At 37.7% G+C, this 19,376-nt stretch overlaps 1 protein-coding gene, 1 non-coding gene and 1 pseudogene across 2 annotated transcripts; all 3 read right to left on the bottom strand.

Moving 5' to 3' along the window:
* Positions 1–3,068: 3,068 nt before the first annotated feature.
* TIPIN (TIMELESS interacting protein) lies at positions 3,069–17,852 on the bottom strand. Its single transcript, XM_054564383.1, has 9 exons — positions 17,791–17,852; positions 15,277–15,447; positions 14,898–15,038; positions 14,695–14,773; positions 14,424–14,499; positions 10,887–11,009; positions 10,585–10,648; positions 5,686–5,892; positions 3,069–3,966 (listed from the first exon to the last, which is right to left on the bottom strand). Exons 3-9 carry the CDS (start codon positions 15,028–15,030, stop codon positions 3,782–3,784), a joined length of 867 nt encoding a protein of 288 aa, XP_054420358.1. The 5' UTR covers positions 15,031–15,038; positions 15,277–15,447; positions 17,791–17,852; the 3' UTR covers positions 3,069–3,781.
* LOC129063353 (eukaryotic translation initiation factor 4E-binding protein 1-like) lies at positions 3,086–3,532 on the bottom strand (annotated as a pseudogene).
* On the bottom strand, positions 9,793–9,928 carry LOC129064474 (small Cajal body-specific RNA 14). Its single transcript, XR_008528460.1, has one exon. It is a non-coding gene; the product is annotated as a small Cajal body-specific RNA 14 (non-coding RNA).
* Positions 17,853–19,376: the final 1,524 nt, after the last annotated feature.

Below are 19,376 nucleotides of genomic sequence, written 5' to 3'. Positions count from 1 at the left end.
TTAATCTAATTTTTTGTGTCACCCAATGTTCTGGTTGATTGAAATTAGGTAGATATTTCACAGACCATAGTCCCCCCTGCTTATCTGCAGTTTCGCTTTCCATGGTTTCAGTTACCCACAGTCAACCACAGTCTAAAAACTTTAAATAGAAAATTCCAGAAATAAACAATTCATAAGCTGTAAATTGCATGCCATTCTGCGTAGCCTGATGTAATCACTTGATGTCCCACTCCATCCCACACAGGCCATGAATTAGTCAGTGTACCCACAGCGTACCAGTGGGTATATGCTACCAGCCTGTTAGGCACTTAGCCGTCTTGGTTATCAGACTGACTGTTGACTTCATAATGGCCTGAAAGCACAAGAGTAGTGATGCTGCCGATTAAAATGTGCCACAGAAAAGCAATCAAGTGCTTCCTTAGGTGAAAAGGTGACAGTTCTCATTAAGGAAAGAAAATATCATATGTTGAGGTTGCTAAAATTTATCTACAGTTCAGAATGACTCTCCTGTGAAATTGTGAAGGAAAAAGAAATTCGTGCCAGTTTGCTAAGATACCACATTCACATAACTTTTATTCTAGCATTTTATAATTGTTCAACTTTATTATGACTATTAATTTCTAACTGTTCCTAACTTATAAGTTAAACTTTATTATAGGAATGTATATCTAGGAGAAAACACAGTATGTATAGCGTTTAGTACTATCCAGTTTTAGACATCCACTGGGGGTCTTGGAAATGTATCCCCTACAGATAAGGGGGACTAATATATGTATAAGATTTTTTTCATCATTAAAGTTGCATTAAATAAAATACAATTAGGTCACTATGGCAACTTATTTTTCAGAAATGAATACTGCATGGTGGCTCTTCAAATCAGGTTGCCAGTAGCTTTGTAATAAACTCAGAATTGATCATTGTTTAGCTTGCGTCAAATCAGTTTTTTCCAGTAACTGCTACATTGGGTCATAGGTTCCTCTGACATCTGTCAGGTTAACTTTTCAGTCACTTTCAGGTACTAAGACTTAGTTGCATCCACCTATCCCTTTAAAACTATTTCATATTTGCCTCTAACCTTCCCTGTTGTCCCCAGCACCAGATGGTGATAGGGCATAGGAGAAGGGCATGGTACGCAGGTTATGTCTGTTCTTAAACCTCCCTTTCCACCCTCATTTTTCTGAGTACTCCTCAGGCAATGAGTTGCATTGGTCTTGCCCTTGTTGGAGATGTGTCACCTTGCCAGCAAATGCCACCACTGGAAAAACAACTCTTCTTTCTCTGTCATCTCCTCTAGTCCAGCAGGTGAGGGCAGAGAGCCCTCTTGAGCAAGTTTCTCCAAGTATTAGTTGCATCTGAAGAGACTGCACTTCACCTTCTAGCTGATCCCCTCTATTGGCAGCAGTAAGCCACAATCCTCAAAGGCTTTTGGCTCTTGGCTCCTTACTATGCCAGTCCCCAGCACGCCCACAGCCACCCCGGCCTCCCATACCTCGTATGTTCTTGAACTCAAAAAACTTCCTGGCCTTTCAACCAAAACCATTCTTGTCACTCTCCATCCTCGCCTGAAGTCAGCAAACCTGAAGAGGATCTCCAGCTTATGGATAGAAGGCAGTTTCAGCAGCATCACTGCCAGTCTTTCTCATAAAAAGCAACTTTCCCATCTACTAGTTTGTAAAAACTAATTTTGCCTTCCCCTCTCTCCCTTGGGAATCTCCAGCCAAGAACTAGACAGACCTTTAAATTTAGTTGTCAATGCAGTACTTCCTTATCTTATTACCCCTCTACCAAGTTGATAAACTCAGGCACGAAAAATTCTAATTGGGTCATCTCACCATCTGGGCCTAACACTTCTAGCCTCATATTCATATACCCAAATCTTCCTTATTTCCTAGATTTTCATTTGTTTCACTATTGTACATGCACTCCCCATCCCTGGAATCTCCACTAACTCAAAGGTCTCCTGTGAATACATCCTAGGTGTTCTATGTTCCTCGTAATACTTTGCAAGTTTCTCTCCACCTGATCAATAGGTGCCAAGGAGTGTTGGAACCTCCCTAGCACAGGCCAGGCAATTTATCAACCTTTCATGTGACCATTTAAGTATTAAAGTCACTCTTCAAAATACATGTAAACAAATACAAACCTTGAACATTTTTTAAAAAATATTCTTTTAAAGACTTTATTTTTAGAGGGGGAGAAAGAGAGAGAGAAACATCAATGTATGGTTGCCTCTTGCATACCCCCTACTGAGGACCTGACCCACAACCCAGGCATGTACCCTAACCAGGAATTGAACAGGCGACCCTTTGGTTTGTAGGCCAGCACTCAATTCACTGAGCCACACCAGCTAGGGCCGTATTACCAAGTGTAAATTGCAGAACTAAATAGCAATTAGAAACTTTCATGAAGCCTCCAGATAGTTTGTAAGATTTTTATTTGTATTTTTAAATGGACATTAATGTTATATATCTTAAAACACCACCCAATTTAGTGAAAACAAGGCACACCAGAAGCTGCTTATTAACTATTAATTATTATGAAGTACCTACATTAAAACACTAGAGAATAGGCTTAACTAGAGCTAAGAAAAAAGTGTAATTATAAATACCAGATTTTAAACAGGAATCCATAAAGCTTTTACTACATAAGGATTTCACTCAGACAAAATACATAGTAATCTCAAACTTGGAGGATACCAAGTTAATTTCCTCTTGGTTGAGGCCTATCCAACCTTAGTAACATTCCTGGATGAAGCATAAAATGACTGCTGTACATTATTTTTTCCCCTTGGCCCTGGGGCAAAGGTGGCTTTTATTTCCTCTCTGGGGTAAGCAGGTTGGGAACTTTCCCAGGCACACCAACCTAAGGAAGGGGTGGGTGTGCCTTCAGAGAAACAGCCATACTTCAGAAGGGCTCTTCCATGTCCACTTCATGGCCCCAGGCTGCAGGGTATGTGCTCGAGTCACCCCCTCTTGGGGTGCCAGCTCCTCCATGAACAGAGGCACATAGAGCTATGTGGTGTTCACCAAGGAGGAGCAGATGCCCTGACCTAGGGAGCAGAAGACTGGGATGGTTGACCCCATACCTAATGCCTGCCCAAGATGATAAATGGCTGTTGACTCTTCCCCTGAGAAGGCCCAGAGGGACCACGGCATTGCTTGATCTGATGGCTGGTCTCTTGAATGTCCATCTCAAACTGTGACTCTTCACCACCTGCTGGCTTTTCTTTTGCAGGTAATTCTGGCTGGCTTCTGTGGGGGGCTCATTGCTTATAGGGCTAGTGACCCCCAGAATGGTGGGCAGGTCCCATGGGGTGTTTTGGTCAAGGGTCAATTCTGACACTCCATCAGAAACTTCCGGTCATATATGATCCTGGTACCTCCTGGGGTCGTGAACAGCGTGCCACCAGGGGTGGTGCTGTAGTCCCCTCCCGGGGCGGGGGGGGTCACTGCACACCATCACTGAGGACCACCTGGTGAGTGGTGAGGATAGCCCAGCTTGGGGTCTGGCTGTAACTGCTGTCCCTGGACATGGTCTCCTATGCACGGTGCCCTTTTTTTTTTTTAAAGATTTTATTTATTTATTTTTAAGAGAGGGGGAGGGAGGGAGAAAGATAGGGAGAGAAACATTAATGTGCAGTTGCCTCTCACACACCTGTACCTGGGACCTGGCCCACAACCCAGGCATGTGCCCTGACTGGGAATTGAAATGGTGACCCTTTGGTTCCCAGGCCAGCACTCAATCCACTGAGCCATACTAGCCAGGGCTGTACCTTTTAATTTTAAAAGGATTGGTCCAGTTGAGTTTTCTCTATTTTTAATTCCTCCTCTTCATTTACTATATTGGCAGCAACATCGTTATGTGTGTTTTCTAGAATGTCTTTGTTAAATCCATCTGATTCATTTTGATCCTCAACTGTATTAACATCTTCAACTGTCTGTTTCCTGGATGTGTTTATTAACAAGTCTGAAAGAGAAATCATTATTACACATTACTTAAGCACCTAATCCAATCATACCTAACACAAATCTCTTCACAAGCTTAGATCAATAGCAACAATATCTATGATCATTTTAGTTCTTGTAAATTATGATCAATGTCTCCAAAATAAATCAATTCTTTACAAGTATAAAGTCCATTAAAAAATGCAAGCGGTCTTGGCCCTAGCTGGGTAGTTCAGTTAGTTAGAGCAATGTCCTGATATGCCAAGGTTATGGGTTCAATCCCCATTGAGGGCACATATAAGGAGCAACCAATGAATGCATCAGTAAGTGGAACAACAAATCAATATTTTTTCTCTCTCTCCCTTTCTTCTTCTATCTAAAATCAATCAATATGTTTTTTTTAATTGGAGGTCTTGAAAGGTACTAAACTTAAACTCTTAAATCATTGCCAAATACAACTTTTCTCATTCAAAATCACAACTACTAGACAGAAGTTTTAAAAGATCAGATGCTCTTAATAGCTGTATGTCAAAGTGATCTACAGTAAAGAAAATTTAAGGTGCTTATTTCTATTTGGGCAACTTTAAGGTCATATATTATAAATAGAAAATGAGCCTTAAAATGTTTATTGCCAGATACACTTTGGTAATGACAGCAAGGAAGACAAAACACTGCTATCAACAAAGTTGATATTTATTACTTCCATGTAATTTTTCACATGAAAGTAATAAAAAATCCATTTGTAAATTTAAAAACTAAATTCATCTTAATTGGAAAAAATCATGATAATATAGTCACAGTAATTTTCACTTGAGAATTTTATCTTCAGTAAAACTTGTTTTATAACCTGGTAATCTTCATTACTTTAATTTTTATTTTCCTATTTCAAAAGGAAAAACTGGATTAGAAATTGAGAATGACATGCCATCCGGCTTCATTCAAACCAATTTGCAATTATTTTTATATATTTTTACTTTTTATTGATTGATTTTAGAGAGAAACTTCAATTTCTTGTTCTTATCCATGCATTCATTGGTTAATTCTTTTATGTGCCTTTACCAGGGATCAAACCTGTATCCCTGGCATCTTGAGACAATGTTCTAACCAACTGAGCTACCTGGCTAGGACTATAATTATTTTTAAATATAGTTTTTAAAAACTTGGCCTTCTTGTTTCCAAATCCAGTCTGTTTTAAAAACAGCAAATTTTAAGGCAGTTTTACTAGACAGAAGGTCATGTAACAGGTAATCAAACTGATAGCTCACAACAAAAGTGACACAATGCAATTAAAAAAGAAAATTTTACAACCACCTATTCACGTCATAGCAAATGGCTCTTAAATTCTCAATGGGTGCAAAAGAGACTTTATGTTTAGTAAAGTACCATAAAAATTAATGTTCATAATTATGATCCTAAAGATAAAATTATTTGTCACATGTTTTAAGGAGTCAGGGAAAAATGTTTTTCAAAGATTCAGAATCAATTACAAATGATTAAAATAACTTTTTAAGAGGTACTCAACTATTCAGAAAACCATCTTGGACTCATTTATTCTTTGAGGATTCCAAATAGCTAACACATATAGTCTCTTTCTCTCTCTCAAATGTACATAAACTTAATATCCTATATCATTTTTCTATTCCTGAGGTGTTTTATCTTGGGACATAGTAGAGAAGTTAAAACTTCTAACATATCCTTGCTATATTAATGGTAACACATAAAAAAACAGCATAAAATTTACCATTTTCTAGGGACTGACTATTACTCAGTAGCTTCGCCTGCCTTCTTTCCAATGCCAATTGTTTATTTCTCTCCATTCTTTGTTGTTGCTCTTCAGTCAGGCTTCTACTTTGCTCAGAAGCAAACTTCACATTTTCAGGTGAGTTTGTCAAAAAGGGATCTAATTCAGTAGCAGTTATATCATGGCCATTATTTTCCCCTACTTCATCTGCAGTAGAAAGAAAGATTATATTGCTAGTATTAAGCTAGATAGAAACATGCTTGATTCAAATAAGTAAAAGTATAAATCACTTTAAAGAGGTATTTTAAATCAAATCAAGACATTAAATTAAAAATATGCACAAACAGAAAGCAAAAGTTCTTAGTTATGATTAGAAATATGCTTGGGGTAATAAAGAGCTTAAAGAATCCAAAGAATATTCTTTATTTTAAATTAAAAACATTTTAATAGCTTGCCATAATACATGATAATTTTATATAGGCTATTTTTTAACAGGGTAAAACCCAGATACAAACTGAAAAAGGAAAAGAAATTTAGAGATCTGTGTACATATTTCCAAGTTAATTTTTCAAAATGTCCAGTGCTCTCTACATTATTACTCTTAATAAACTCTTACAACCATGTACACTAGTTATCTCAAAGTAGCATACCCCTAAAATGATCCAGTGTTATGGAAGATAAAATCTGATTTTCCATTTATAATTTAAGAATTAAGAAAAATTGAGTTTTACTAACATATTTAAAATAAGGACTCACAGTGATAAACTATCATTCATCCATATGACAGCTATCATGTGGTCTGTAAGCTATGTTAATAAAGGCAGCTCCACACTGAGGAAGAGGTGGGAGAGTTGGGCTCTTACTCATTCTTTAATTTCAGTACTATTGTGACATACAGCTGATTCTGACTGCCCAGTTAAGTAGACTAACAGACTATTTAGTTTTAAACAAAACAACCCCAACAAAATGCACAAGTGATAGCTTTACTGCTTAAAAAGATTTTTGCAAAATAAACACCTGAATGTAGAAGATAATACAAGCACAAGCAACCTTAAAAAAAAAAAAACACCTGCAAAGCTGACACTTCACCTTCTACTTCATTCACATTATTCATATTATGGGGTTAAAAAATGACCTCATCACAGATCTGACATGTAGGCAAAAAAATAAAAAATAAAATAAAATTCGTATCACCAAGACCACCATTGGAAGTATGAATTTAGAAAAAATTGAAAATTATAAATAAATTTATGTATATTGATACCATCCATGTCTTATGTATTTACCGTGCCTTGAGGTATTAGCTAGTGAAACCATCACAACTAGCAAAATAATTAAAACATGAAGGCAAACCTTTACAATTATTCTAGTGAGGTTTAAAAATCAAATACTTAATCCAGTCTTTTGCAATCCAGGCTCTTTTCGAGGTTTCTTCCTTATTAGTGAAAAACAAAAGGCCACATATTTTTCCTTCCTGACATGGAAAAAACTTGTGACAAGAAACTAAAATGCATTCCTTTGTCAGAAAATATTGATGGCATACAAGTAGAAAACATTGCTGGGGAAGTTAAGAAACAAGTATTAGACCAACTGGCCAACATATAAGTTTTTATTATGCTTCGCCTTATAGGACTTAAAAGTTTCTGAATTAATAATAATGAAATGTGTAATAAAGAATTACTTCTTTGTGAGCCATGAAAGGAAAGATATCATCAACAGGAAATGGCTTCTTTAACACAATGTTTTATGAATAAACAATGTGAATGTAACCACTGATGGAGCTTTGACTAGGATAAAAATGGATTAAAAACAAATTAGAACCATACATGAAATTTATTCACTTCAAGTCATATGCAGGCTACCGTGGCAAAGAAGCTAAAGCTAGAAATATTCAATATGCCACAGAATGCTATTATTTTGGTACACATAAACTAACAGAAAAGCAAATGACATAATAATTAAAGGGAAGTAAGTGCTATTAAAAAAGAGTATAGGGGAATCAGGAATGGGGATGGGGCATAGTTTTACCAGGGTGGTCAGGAAGACTTCACAGAGTTGACATCTGACCACAGTATGAAGATAGTAAGCGAGTTAGCCATGCAGAGTTGGAGGCTGGAGGGAATACAGAGGATAGTATTAAGGCAGAGTGAGAGTGCACAAGCCTTAAGACAGAAATGTGCCTGGAAAATTCAAGGAACAGCTAGGAGACTAGTGTGCCTGAAGCAGTATGAGTGGGGATATAGTCAGAGAGGCAAGGGGATGGAGTAAGGCCACAGAACAGACTCTGCAGGGCAAAGCTGGACATTATAAGGACACTGAGTGAAATAAGAGGGCTTTGAGCAGAGGAGTGACATGACTTCACATTAGTTAAAAATATAAAAACATAACCCTTGCTTAATTTTTAAGAAAACCAGCTGAAAAAGGGTAAATGAAAATTTGTTAGTAAACTTCAACAAAAATCCCGTGCATTAATTAATGAGATTAAAAAATGAATACCAAGATTTATAAGGATAATTAATGATGATCTACTTTCATTTGGATTTATGTATCTTAGCAAAGTAAAAACCAAGATATGACGGGGAAAAACAATCGATAACCATACCATCAAATCATTGATCAAAAAGTACTAGCTCAGCCCTTGCTGGTGTAGCTCAGTGGGTTGAGTGCCAACCTGGGAACCAAAGGGTCACCGGTTTGATTCCCAGTCAGGGCACATGTCTGGGTTGCAGGCCAGGTCCCCAGCTAGGGGCGCATGAGAGGCAACCACACATTGATGTTTCTCCCCCTTTCTCCATCCCTTTCTCTAAAAATAAATAAATAAAATCCTTAAAAAAAGAAGTACTAGCCCTTGCCCATGTTCTAGCCAGGTAGTTCAGTTGGTTAGAGCGTGTCCCACTCTGCCCAGGTTGCAGGTTCAATTCCTGGTCATTGTACATACAATGAGCAACCAGTGAATGCATAAATAAGTGGAACAAACGGATGTTTCTCTCTCTCCCCCTCCCCTTCCTTTTTCTCTAAAATCAATAAAAAAAGTACTAGCCCAAGAGTAAAAAAACAATTCGATAGTGCCCTGTAGATTGGAGCATTGTCTTGTACATCAAAATGTTGCGGGTTCGATTCCCAGTCAGGGCACATACCTAGGCTGTGGGTTACATCCCCAGTCAGGGTGTGTATGGCAGGCACCCAATCAATGTTTCTCTCACACTGATGTTTCTCTCTCTCAAATCAATAAGAAAATATATCCTCAAGTGAGGATTAAAAAATAATAATAAAAATAAGTTTGGTAGAATATTTAATCATATTGTTCTCACTTTAAAACTGTATGGCAGTGCTTTGGTGACACCAAAAATGTACATTATGATTAGTACATAAGTAAATGTATTATAAAATTAAGTAAAATGTTTAAAATGCTTTTTTGTTGTGGTGCCTGATCCAAAAGGTTTGGAGACTACTTTTTTAAGATACAAAACACAAACAAAACAACCCAGATTCAACAAATGAGGCTCTCTATTACAGGCCTCCTCTATGTACCCTATTTTTCAGCATGCCTGTAATCCCAAGAATGGTCCTATGTTCATTTACTCCTCTACACAAAGTCACCTCTGCCTGATAGTTACTGCTCATCTTTCAAAATTTTTGTGATGCCTTCTCTGTGAAGCTTTCCCTTCCCCTAAAGTAACTGCTCTCCTTTCCAATCTACCCTGTGCCCTGTTTATATCTGTAGTTACAGCACCTATCAAACTACTGGCAATGTTATATCTGACTTGTTCACTAGTCTGTTAGCCCTTAAAACAATGGGTCTCATCTTATCTTTATCCCTGGATGTTTAGCATACAGTACACAGGTCAAGAAGTGCAGCTGAAGAGACTAACTAGCCCACTGGCATATGCTATAGGATTTAGTACTATAATGACTAATCCCTTTCCATATACCAAATCCCATGCCATCAGTGTATTACCATATATTACAAAAAAAATTAAGTCATGGATTATTTAAATCACAATCTTTTTCACACTTTTAAGAGCAATTTATAAATAACTTTAGAGAATTCTATACGGAGCCTGTGTTTTCTACATTTATTAAGGGTTTAAAAAAAACAAAAATAAACATGTATGGAACCATCGCACAGAAAATCTGATAACTATACAGACCCTGTCGGCAGGAACCATATGTTTTGTTGTGTGTGACTGCCTATGGTTGCACTGTACAGCTAACCAATGCAATCAATACCAGGAACAGTCACATAGGTCTTGCTAAAGTCCTATACCCAGGATCTGCACTCTTACGTGAAATGTAAACTATTTCACCATCAAATTATTCTGCCCAATTTCCCAGAGCCACTTTTTTTAATGACATACATGTAAATGAACATTGTATTTTGTCATATATTTTTTTACTAACAAGCACTACAAGGGATTCGCAGGTCACCATCAGAGTTCTTAAAAACTTGTGTTCTATTGCTAAATACATTTTTACATCTCTTAATAGCATTGCAGCCATGTCTTTAAAGAAACAAATATCATACACTACATTCTACATGTACCAAAGTATTTTAAGTCATTCCTATTTACTGTACTTTAATAATATATTCAGTATAGACTAAGAACCCAGTCTTATAATACTGTCCATCCCAACTAAAATAAAAATTGTTATAAAGTAGAGCCCTGGCTGGTGTGGCTCAGTGGAGTGAGCACCGGCCTAAGAACCAAAGGGTCATCAGTTTGATTACAAGTCAGGGCACATGCCTGGTTTGTGGGCCAGGTCCCCGGCTGGGGGCGCACATGAGGCAACCGCACATTGATGTTTCTCTTCCTCTTATTCCTGCCCTTCCCCTCTCTCTAAAAATAAATAAAATCTTTTAAAAAAATTGTTATAAAATAGACAAACCTATATTCTTACCATTATTGCTAATAAAATCTTCATGTAAAATAGGAAGATCAAGCCGAATTCGTTTTAAACAGGTCTGAAAATAGAGAGATATTTTTACATTTTTACTAATAACATTTGGGAGGACAAGGTCATTTATTCCATTCTGAGTTTCAAAAATGTTGTTCTTCAAATAACTACTATTAATTTTCCTTCTCTCTACCAAGAGAGATTTCAAAATGTAGATTCCAAACAGATACTTATTAGCCTTAACTAAATCTATCCTTGTACTATTCAACATTGTGAATGATATTCATAATAATCTCAACACATACCTGAACTTCTTTTTTATTTCCCAGATATTCAACTCTGTCAATAAAATCCTCAAACTGCAGTTTAGGGAATAGCCTATGTGCCCAGTGCTCCATGTGTCTGATTAGTGTCTTCAAGTCTTCAGCCTGGCACATAAAAATAAAAATGCTAAATAGGAAACTCATTTCAGAGCTGACATTGTCAGCAGATTTTATAATTGAATAGCAATGCCAAAGTCATGGGTGTCATTTTACATTTATAAGGTGAAGAAACTTTAAGAAAAATATCTATTAAGGACTTAGAAGATTGTAGTCTAAAAGAGCACTGGATACTATTTTCTTTTTTAAATCAGAGGAAAAAAACAGATGAAAACTTAATAAAGGTTAAAAGATAATCATATGTATCTTTTCAGGACTGTAAAGTAACACTAAAAATAAGCTTTAATAAACTATATCAAGATATCTTTTAGAAATAACTAAACAAAGTGGCAGATCCCTAAATCATATATAAGGAAGAAAGCATTGACAATTCAGCATTGTATAAATACCATCAGAGATCCCAAGGACAAAAAGTACTGAAGACTCGCAAGAACAGTTTAAACATTCTCAGACCAGAATACCTATATTTGAAATTTCAATTTAACATTAAAGTTTTTAAAAATTAAGTTAAATACAAAGTTTAATAAACTGGACTAATAAGTGAGAAAAGTTCCAAATTCCAGGTTTAATTATAAAATATTATATTCTTAACAGTATTTTAAAATTAAGAGTGGTTAAAAACACAAGCTCTGGGTCAGACTACATAGATTCAAATCTCAATCCTACCTCTTTACAGTTGTGACTGAACAAATGACTCCTCTGTGCTTTCTTCATCATGGATAAAATGAGAATGATAATATATGTAACTCACTGGGTTGTTATGAAGATTAAGTAATTCATGTTAAAGTATCTGACTCAAAGTGAGCACTCAAATGTTGGCAATTACTATTGTTATTTACTCTTATCTAAGAAGTCAATGGTTAAGACAATCAACTCTACCAATAGCTAAATATGCACTACTGAAGAGTGTAATGTCATCATTCTCATTCTGATAAGATAAAAGTTATTTTCTTTAAAGATTTTATTTATTTATTTTAAACAAACGGGAAGAGAGGGAGAGAAACATCAATGTGTGGTTGCCTCTCATGCACTCCTTACTGGGGACCTGGCCCACAACCCAGGTATGTGCCCTGACTGGGAATTGAACCTGCGATGCTTTGGTTCATAGGCCAGCATTCAATCCAATGAATCACACCAGCCAGAGCAAAAGTTATTTTTTAAAGAACTTTTTAAAAAGATTTTATTCATTTATTTTTAGAGAGGGGGAGGGGAGGGAGAGAGGGAGAGAAGAATCAATTGGTTGCCTCTCATATGCACCCAGACCAGGGACTGAACCCACAACCCAGGCCTGTGCCCTGACCAGGAATCAAACTGGTGACCTTTTGCTTGGCAGGATGATGCCCACCCAACCAAGTCACACCAGTCAGGGTAGATAAAAGTCCTTTTAGAAATTCAATCACTTAATCTCATTTTCCAGTTGTTGGGGGTAGCTGGCTAGCCACCTCTTGGGGTCTTTTTAGACCCAAGGAATACAAGAGAACCATCTAAATACAATGGGGAGGCTCTGTGAGAAAATACTGAAAGTTTTCAAGGGCAAAGTACAGAAAACTAGATAAACCCTTTCAGAGCCCACTCTCACCCAGCAAAATGCAAAATAATTATCCTTCGTATAAATCTTACTGTGAAAATGATGAAGACTTCATAAATTCAAAGCACCAATTCATCATTACTACCTAAAAATTTCAACAAAGGCAATGAATTAAGAGCTGGGTATGGCTGATTTATATTTAGTTTTATGGCAAAACAGGACATACAGGCTTATATTCTCTTCCTGTCCACTGAAGTCGAGCAAATGCACAAGTTTTCAGCGTTCCAGGTTTGAAATCTGGGGATTGTTCTTGACTCCTTTTCCACTCCTTTAAGTCAAATCAACTATAAGTACTATATGCTGATCTCTACTACTACCCCATCCAATCTATTTTCACCTTATTCCACTGGTAGTATAGCAGCCTCTCAATTGCTGTCTGCCTCCAGTCTCTTCTCCCTTTCCAATTATCCTGTATACCACATCAAGATGGTGCTCACTTTTGTAACATTATTCTAACTGGGCTAAGAAGTGGGAAATCTAGGCTCTGCCCCAACTGTTGTCATTGGACACTTACAACTCTAAAACTCAAGTCTCCTTAATTAGATAATGGGACCAACACTTATCCCAGGTAGCTCAGTTGGTGAGAGCATCATCCAGATATGGCAAAGTTGAGGGTTCCATCCCTTGTCAGGGCACATAAAAGAAGCAACCAATGAAGGAATGCATAAATAAGTGGAACAACAAATCAATGTTTCTTTCTCTCTTTCTTGCTCCCTCTGAAAAATCAATAAATAAAAGATTAAGAATATGTTTGAAAATACTTCATAAACTGCAAAAAAATATATCTGCATGATTCACAGAAAAATTTTAAATGGCCCTGGCCAGGTAGCTCATTTGGTTAGAACATCGTCCCAATAGCCAAGATTGCAGGTTCAATCTCTGGTCAGGGCACATACAAGACACAACCAATGAATGCATAAACTTAAGTGTAAAAACAAGTCGATATTTCTCTCTCTATCCTTTCTTCTCTCGAAAATCAATTTAAAAATAAAGAAAAAATTTAAATGTATGTTTGTCCAGTGATTGACAGTTCTTAAATGTCTCCATTTTTTGACAAAACTTAACTCATACCTATTACGAACCAGGCATGGCACCACACCTTGGGGACACGTAAATGATCAATATAGGTAAAGTCTTTGTTCTCATAAAACTTAAAACCACTCTCTGAAGTAGACAAAGTAAACATTGTTCCTCAAAATTATAAAGTACAAACTCAGGTTTACTGACTTGAATATGATTTTACTAAAGCCATACTGTGGCAAAACCAAGACTATTAAGACATGTTTTCTGATTTTTCTAAAAGTGCCTCTCCACATTATAATTCCTCAGAAGAGACGATGATGAATGATTTATCTGTGAAACATTCTAAGATTCCTAACAACATGATAACACTCAGTTTTATAGCTAGTCAACACTACATACAGTGGGTTCTGCATCTGTGGATTCAACCAACTGTGGATTGAAAATATTCAGGAAAAAAATGTTACACTGTTGCTCACGTGTGCTATGTAATTAGGCCTACAATGGTTGCTGCATCTATATTGAACATGTACAGACTTTTTTCTTGTCATTACTCCTTAAACAATGTAACAGCTATTTACTTCACATTTACATTGCATTAGGTATTACAAGTAATCTAGAGATGATTTAAAGTAGCTGATATAGAAATACTACTCTATTTTATATAAGGGACTTGAGCATCTGTGGATTGGACATCTGCAGGGGTCCTGGAACCAATAATCCAGAGCAACTTAGGGATGGATGGCTGTATTTTAAAAAGCAAAGGTCTAAAATAAAAACCAGACATTTCTTACCTCATGACCTTTACCTTTGAATTTTGCCTTATCAAACACATGCCTTAATGCTGGAAGCCCTCTCTCTGAAATTAATCTGTGAACAGAAATATGTTCTTAATTCCAAGTTTTCTAGAGCCATCAAGGCCAAACCATGACCATAAGAAATTACCGGAACTGAAAAAAAACAAATTTTCTATAAATATCTGATCTCCAAATACTCCCAACCAAAAGCTTGTAACATGAGAGGAAAAAAAGATGTAAAGTACAAACATTTAAGGAAATAATATACCTCTGAGCATCCAGCTTGGGTATATTCCTTTTAACTGCTCTCTTTGGAGGTACAGGAATAGGTGCTTCTCTTTCTGACTCTGGTGAAATATTGGAAGATTTAATATTACTTAAATAATTTAAGCCTCACCTATAAAATGTATCATCTCTGAGCTGATAAATGGATAAGTGAGTACAGATCCTTTTTTGGAGCTCTATACAGACCATCATCAGGTTCAGCTCCTTCACCACCTTCTCTCTCTGGAGAAGCTGGAGGTGGGAAAGGAGGAAAAGTTTCATCTTCTACATGCTCATAATCTGGTAGGTCAATCAAGCCATTCTCCTGTGGTTCCAGCATCTTCTTCTCTGGGGGAGAAAAAAGTAAACACTTTTATTCATCCAAGTAGTCTTCCTATTATCCGGTTAAGATCCACCTGCAGCAAAATTCATGTGTTTCAGTTAGTTAAACCATATTTCAAACTCACAAATGATGAAAAGTGTGGATAGTTATGGAACAAAGAACTGGGCTGAAAACCAGAAGAAACAAGTTCTAATGTATACTGTACCACGAAATAACAATATAATTTTGAACACATCATTTTACCTCAACTGTTGAGTTTCTTCTATCATAAAACAACTTGGATTTTCAGAAAGTTCCAAGCAATGGTCCAAATAGCTGTGAAATATACAGGGGATAGGTACCACACCAGCAACTTCAACCAGAGCAGCTTGTAACAGAAATCTGTTTACATATTGATCTTCTAGGTAAGGTTTCCTTTGAAGAAAGAGAAATAATCCTCAGGTCGGAAAATTGAAAGAATGCTTCTCAGTACCATCTTACCTCACCTCTCAGCAACATCTGACACTTTTGGTTAGTTTCTTTTTCCGGAAAAGTCTATTTGCACTGACTTCTGAAACGTAGTATTCACCTGATCTTCCTCCCTTTGGACACTCCTCCTGGATCTTCTTTGAAGATTCATCTTCCTCTAACCTGGTAAGTATCCAAGACTCCATCCTAGGCCCTCTTCACTCATTTACGCACATCGTTTCAATAAGCATTCACAGATTACTAATTTTTTTTACGTTCATCCTCGGCATCAAATCTGAGTTCCATATCCCAACTTTTCATTCTACAGCTCTCAAATTTCTCAAAAGCACCTATAACACATCATGTTCAAAACCAAACTTCTCATTTTCCCAATTCACTGAATGACATCTATCCAGCTATGCAAGTCAGAAACCTACACGTCATCCTTGACACTTCCTTCCCTCTACCCCACATACCCTGTCCACTTTACCTCCTAAATATCCCTTGAATCCATCCATTTCTCCCTGTCTCCACAACCACTTCCCAACACTGCTACTTGGATTACTCCATTACTCCTACTTTTGGCTTTTCCAATCCATTCTCTGTATTACAGCAAAGTTGAACCTTTAGAAATGGAAAGCTGATCACTTTACCACTTGGCTTAAATACTTCAATGGTTTCCTTCTGCTCTTAGAATTTAGTGATGAAACTCCAAGGCTCTGCATGGTTTGGCACCCTCCTAGTCCTCCAATCTCACTTCACACGACTTGTACCTGCTCTTTTCTTTGAGTTCTTTCAAAGAGCCATAAGAGCTTCCTCAGGCCACTAGACTTTTGCAAAGGACATTTCTTATCTTTTTGTTTGTTTGTTTTACTGACTCTAGAAAGAGAGCAAGGGAGGGAGAAAGAGAGGGAAAGAATCGAAAGAGAGAAACATCAACCGGAGCAGCTGCCTCTTACATGGGCCCTGACCTGACCCGGACTCCAAAGCGCCACCTTTCAGTTAGCAGGACAACACTCAACCAACTGAACCACACAGGCCAGGGCAGGACATTTCCTATCTTGAAGGCTCTGCCTCAATTCCTCATCTCTTTCAGATATCTACTATGACCTCCACAGAAAAGTCTGCCCCAATTTCCCTAAACTAAATCCTCCTATAATAAGTATTCAAAGTATCAAGTACAAGTTTCAGTATTTAAGTTCTCTTTGTTTATTTGATTAATGTTTCTCTCCCATACTAGACCGTAGCTCCAAGGACAAAGATGAAGACCCTGGCCAGGTCGCTCAGTGGGTTGCAGTGTCGTCCTGCACACTAAAAGGTGGCGGGTTCAATCCCCATTCAGGAGGGAGGCAACCAATCGATGTCTCTCTCTCTCTCTCTCTCTCCCCTTCCTGTTTCTCTAAAATCAATGAACATAATCTGGGGTGAGGATTAAATTAGGGGGGTGGGGGTGGGCAAGACCAGGTAGGTCTCTTTGTGCTTCAACATTGCATAACTAAAGCTGGTATACAGTAGATGCTCAATATATATTTGTTGACTGAAGGAATGAAGAAAAGAATTTCCAAAGCTTCCCCAAAACCATGGAACTACTGGAGCTGATGATCTCTAGTCTCTCCAACTCTAAATTTCCATATTATGGTATCATAACCATATTTCCATATTATGGTATCATAACTAAATTTCCATATTATGGTATCATAACCATAATACATAAAAACAAAATAAATATCAACTCGATGATGACCCACTGTTATCTTCAAGTAAGGTTCAAGAACCATCATTTTCAAAATTGTAAGAAAGGTGGCTGGAGATCATAACCTCACAAGTAGCAAGGTTAGCTCTACCAGACTGACTCGATGTCCCTCTTTGCCAACCATTCCTGCCCACACTAAATTCCCCAGCCCATCCGTTCTCTAATACTTTCATCCTCGCTCTCCTGTCTTTCTCTCATTTCAATTTCATTCATTCAACCAACCAATCTTCAAGGGATGCCCTCTATGTTTAAAGCCCATGAACAGAAGCTGGCTATGTGAAGATGTATATGTTACACGTTCCCTCCCGCCAAGACTAGTTTTAGTGAGAGGCGGATCCGAAACATAAACAAAAAGTAAATGTGCCCGCCCTTGCCCCGCCGGTCTCCTCGCCCCATAGGTCGCAGATCAGGCCTGTCCCGTTCCCCTCAGTCCACCCCAGTCCTGTACTCCACTCTCACTCTCCCCTTGCGACTTCCTAACACCTCGGCTTCTCCGCCTTAACTCCTCGGCTTTTTCTCCCCTCAGCGACTTCACTCTCCCATCAACCCGCTCTCACCTCACGCAGAAAGCAGCAGCCACAGCGCCGTGCTTGGCGGGGAAAGCAAGCCGCACTTCTCGCGAGACTAAAGATAGCGCCGCTGACGTGCCTTCGGCGTTTGGCGCCAAATCGGCGCACTGCCGGGTTATTGCTGCCAGATCCTCCTCCCTCCGGTCCCGCCCACCCACCTCCGACTCCGCCTTTCCGGGGGATCTCCCACATCCCACAGGTCCCGCCTACCCACTTCCGACTCCGTCCTTTCACCGGGTACCGCCTATCCCACCGTTCCACTCCCTACAGCTTCCTTCCTCCTAAATTCCTCACAGGAGTTAAGCCTTTTTATTTGCGTAAAGTTCACCTTTGTAACACTCTAGGCATTTTTGACTCTGGAACTAGTTATCAGTTTTTTAGAAAACAGAATTGTGGATGGAATAGAAAGGATAGAGACAATTAAAGAAACCACTGATTCTTCAGAGTTAACAATTCCTAAACATGGAAGTTTATTACTTGTTCATTGAATAATAAGCTGAGGTGAATCAGAGACAGTAAAGAGTGTTGGGAGTGTGGACACAAATAAGAATGTTAAAGATTTGTAACCCTTAATCTTTTTTTAAGTGAGTCCAGATATATTCATATTTGTTTCTATGTACACATGAGCACTCACACAGAAAACTGGAGGGAAATAAATATAGTAACACCTGTGGGGGTGGGAACTGGGCACATGGAACAAGGTGGGATGAGGACTTAACTCCACATTTTTTGAACATACAAATGTATAAACTATTCAAAAAAGTTATCTGCAGCAAATTTAGCATCAAGATCTGACAAACCAACAGCATGAGTGGTGTGCAACATTTTTCTATAGCTTGAAATATTTTATTAAAAATATAAAAGAATAAGTCAAGTGTGTAAAAATCTAAAATAAACTAAGCTCTATCTCTCTAAAATTATGTGTGCAAGTATGTATATATACTACATTTTCTTTAGTTTTATGGTTTACTTCTATACATGCAAGGTAACATTAATATTAAACAATGAACTAAATTTATTAACTTGAACAGGAAATATGTCAGCCTTAAGAGTCTGAATAGCCCTGACCTGTGTGGCTCATTTAGTTGGGCATCATCCTTCAAAGCAAAAGGTCACTGGTCCAATTCCCAGTCAGGGAACATGCCTGCATTGCAGATTTGGTCCCATTTGGGGTGTGTACAAGAGGTGGCCCATAGATATTTTTTGCCCTCTATCCCTCCCTTCCTCTCTAAAAATAAATAAATAAAATCCTTTAAAAAAAAAAGAGTCTGAATAACTGAGGCATGAGGAATTCTTCTAATTATCCAGATAGTCTATATTCTCTACTTTATGTCTATTAAAGGAAATATAAAAGCACTTTGAGAAATTAAAAAGTTATATACCACCCTTCCCCACTCAAAAAAATAAATAAATAAAAAGTCTAGAGCAGGAGCTCTGAGGCTTTGAATCTCAGTTCCATCATTTACTACTTGATGACTTTTGACTATGCTTCAGTTTCCTTATTATTAATAACAGTACCTACTTTGTAGGGTTATAAGGAGGATTAAATGGTAGTACTTAATAAATGTTACCTA

The sequence above is a fragment of the Pteronotus mesoamericanus genome, unplaced genomic scaffold, assembly GCF_021234165.1.
Source record: "Pteronotus mesoamericanus isolate MK-2021 breed Mesoamerican mustached bat unplaced genomic scaffold, CSHL_Meso_final contig_164, whole genome shotgun sequence".
Lineage (NCBI taxonomy): Eukaryota > Metazoa > Chordata > Mammalia > Chiroptera > Mormoopidae > Pteronotus > Pteronotus mesoamericanus.
This window is presented reverse-complemented; position numbering and strand designations above follow the sequence as displayed.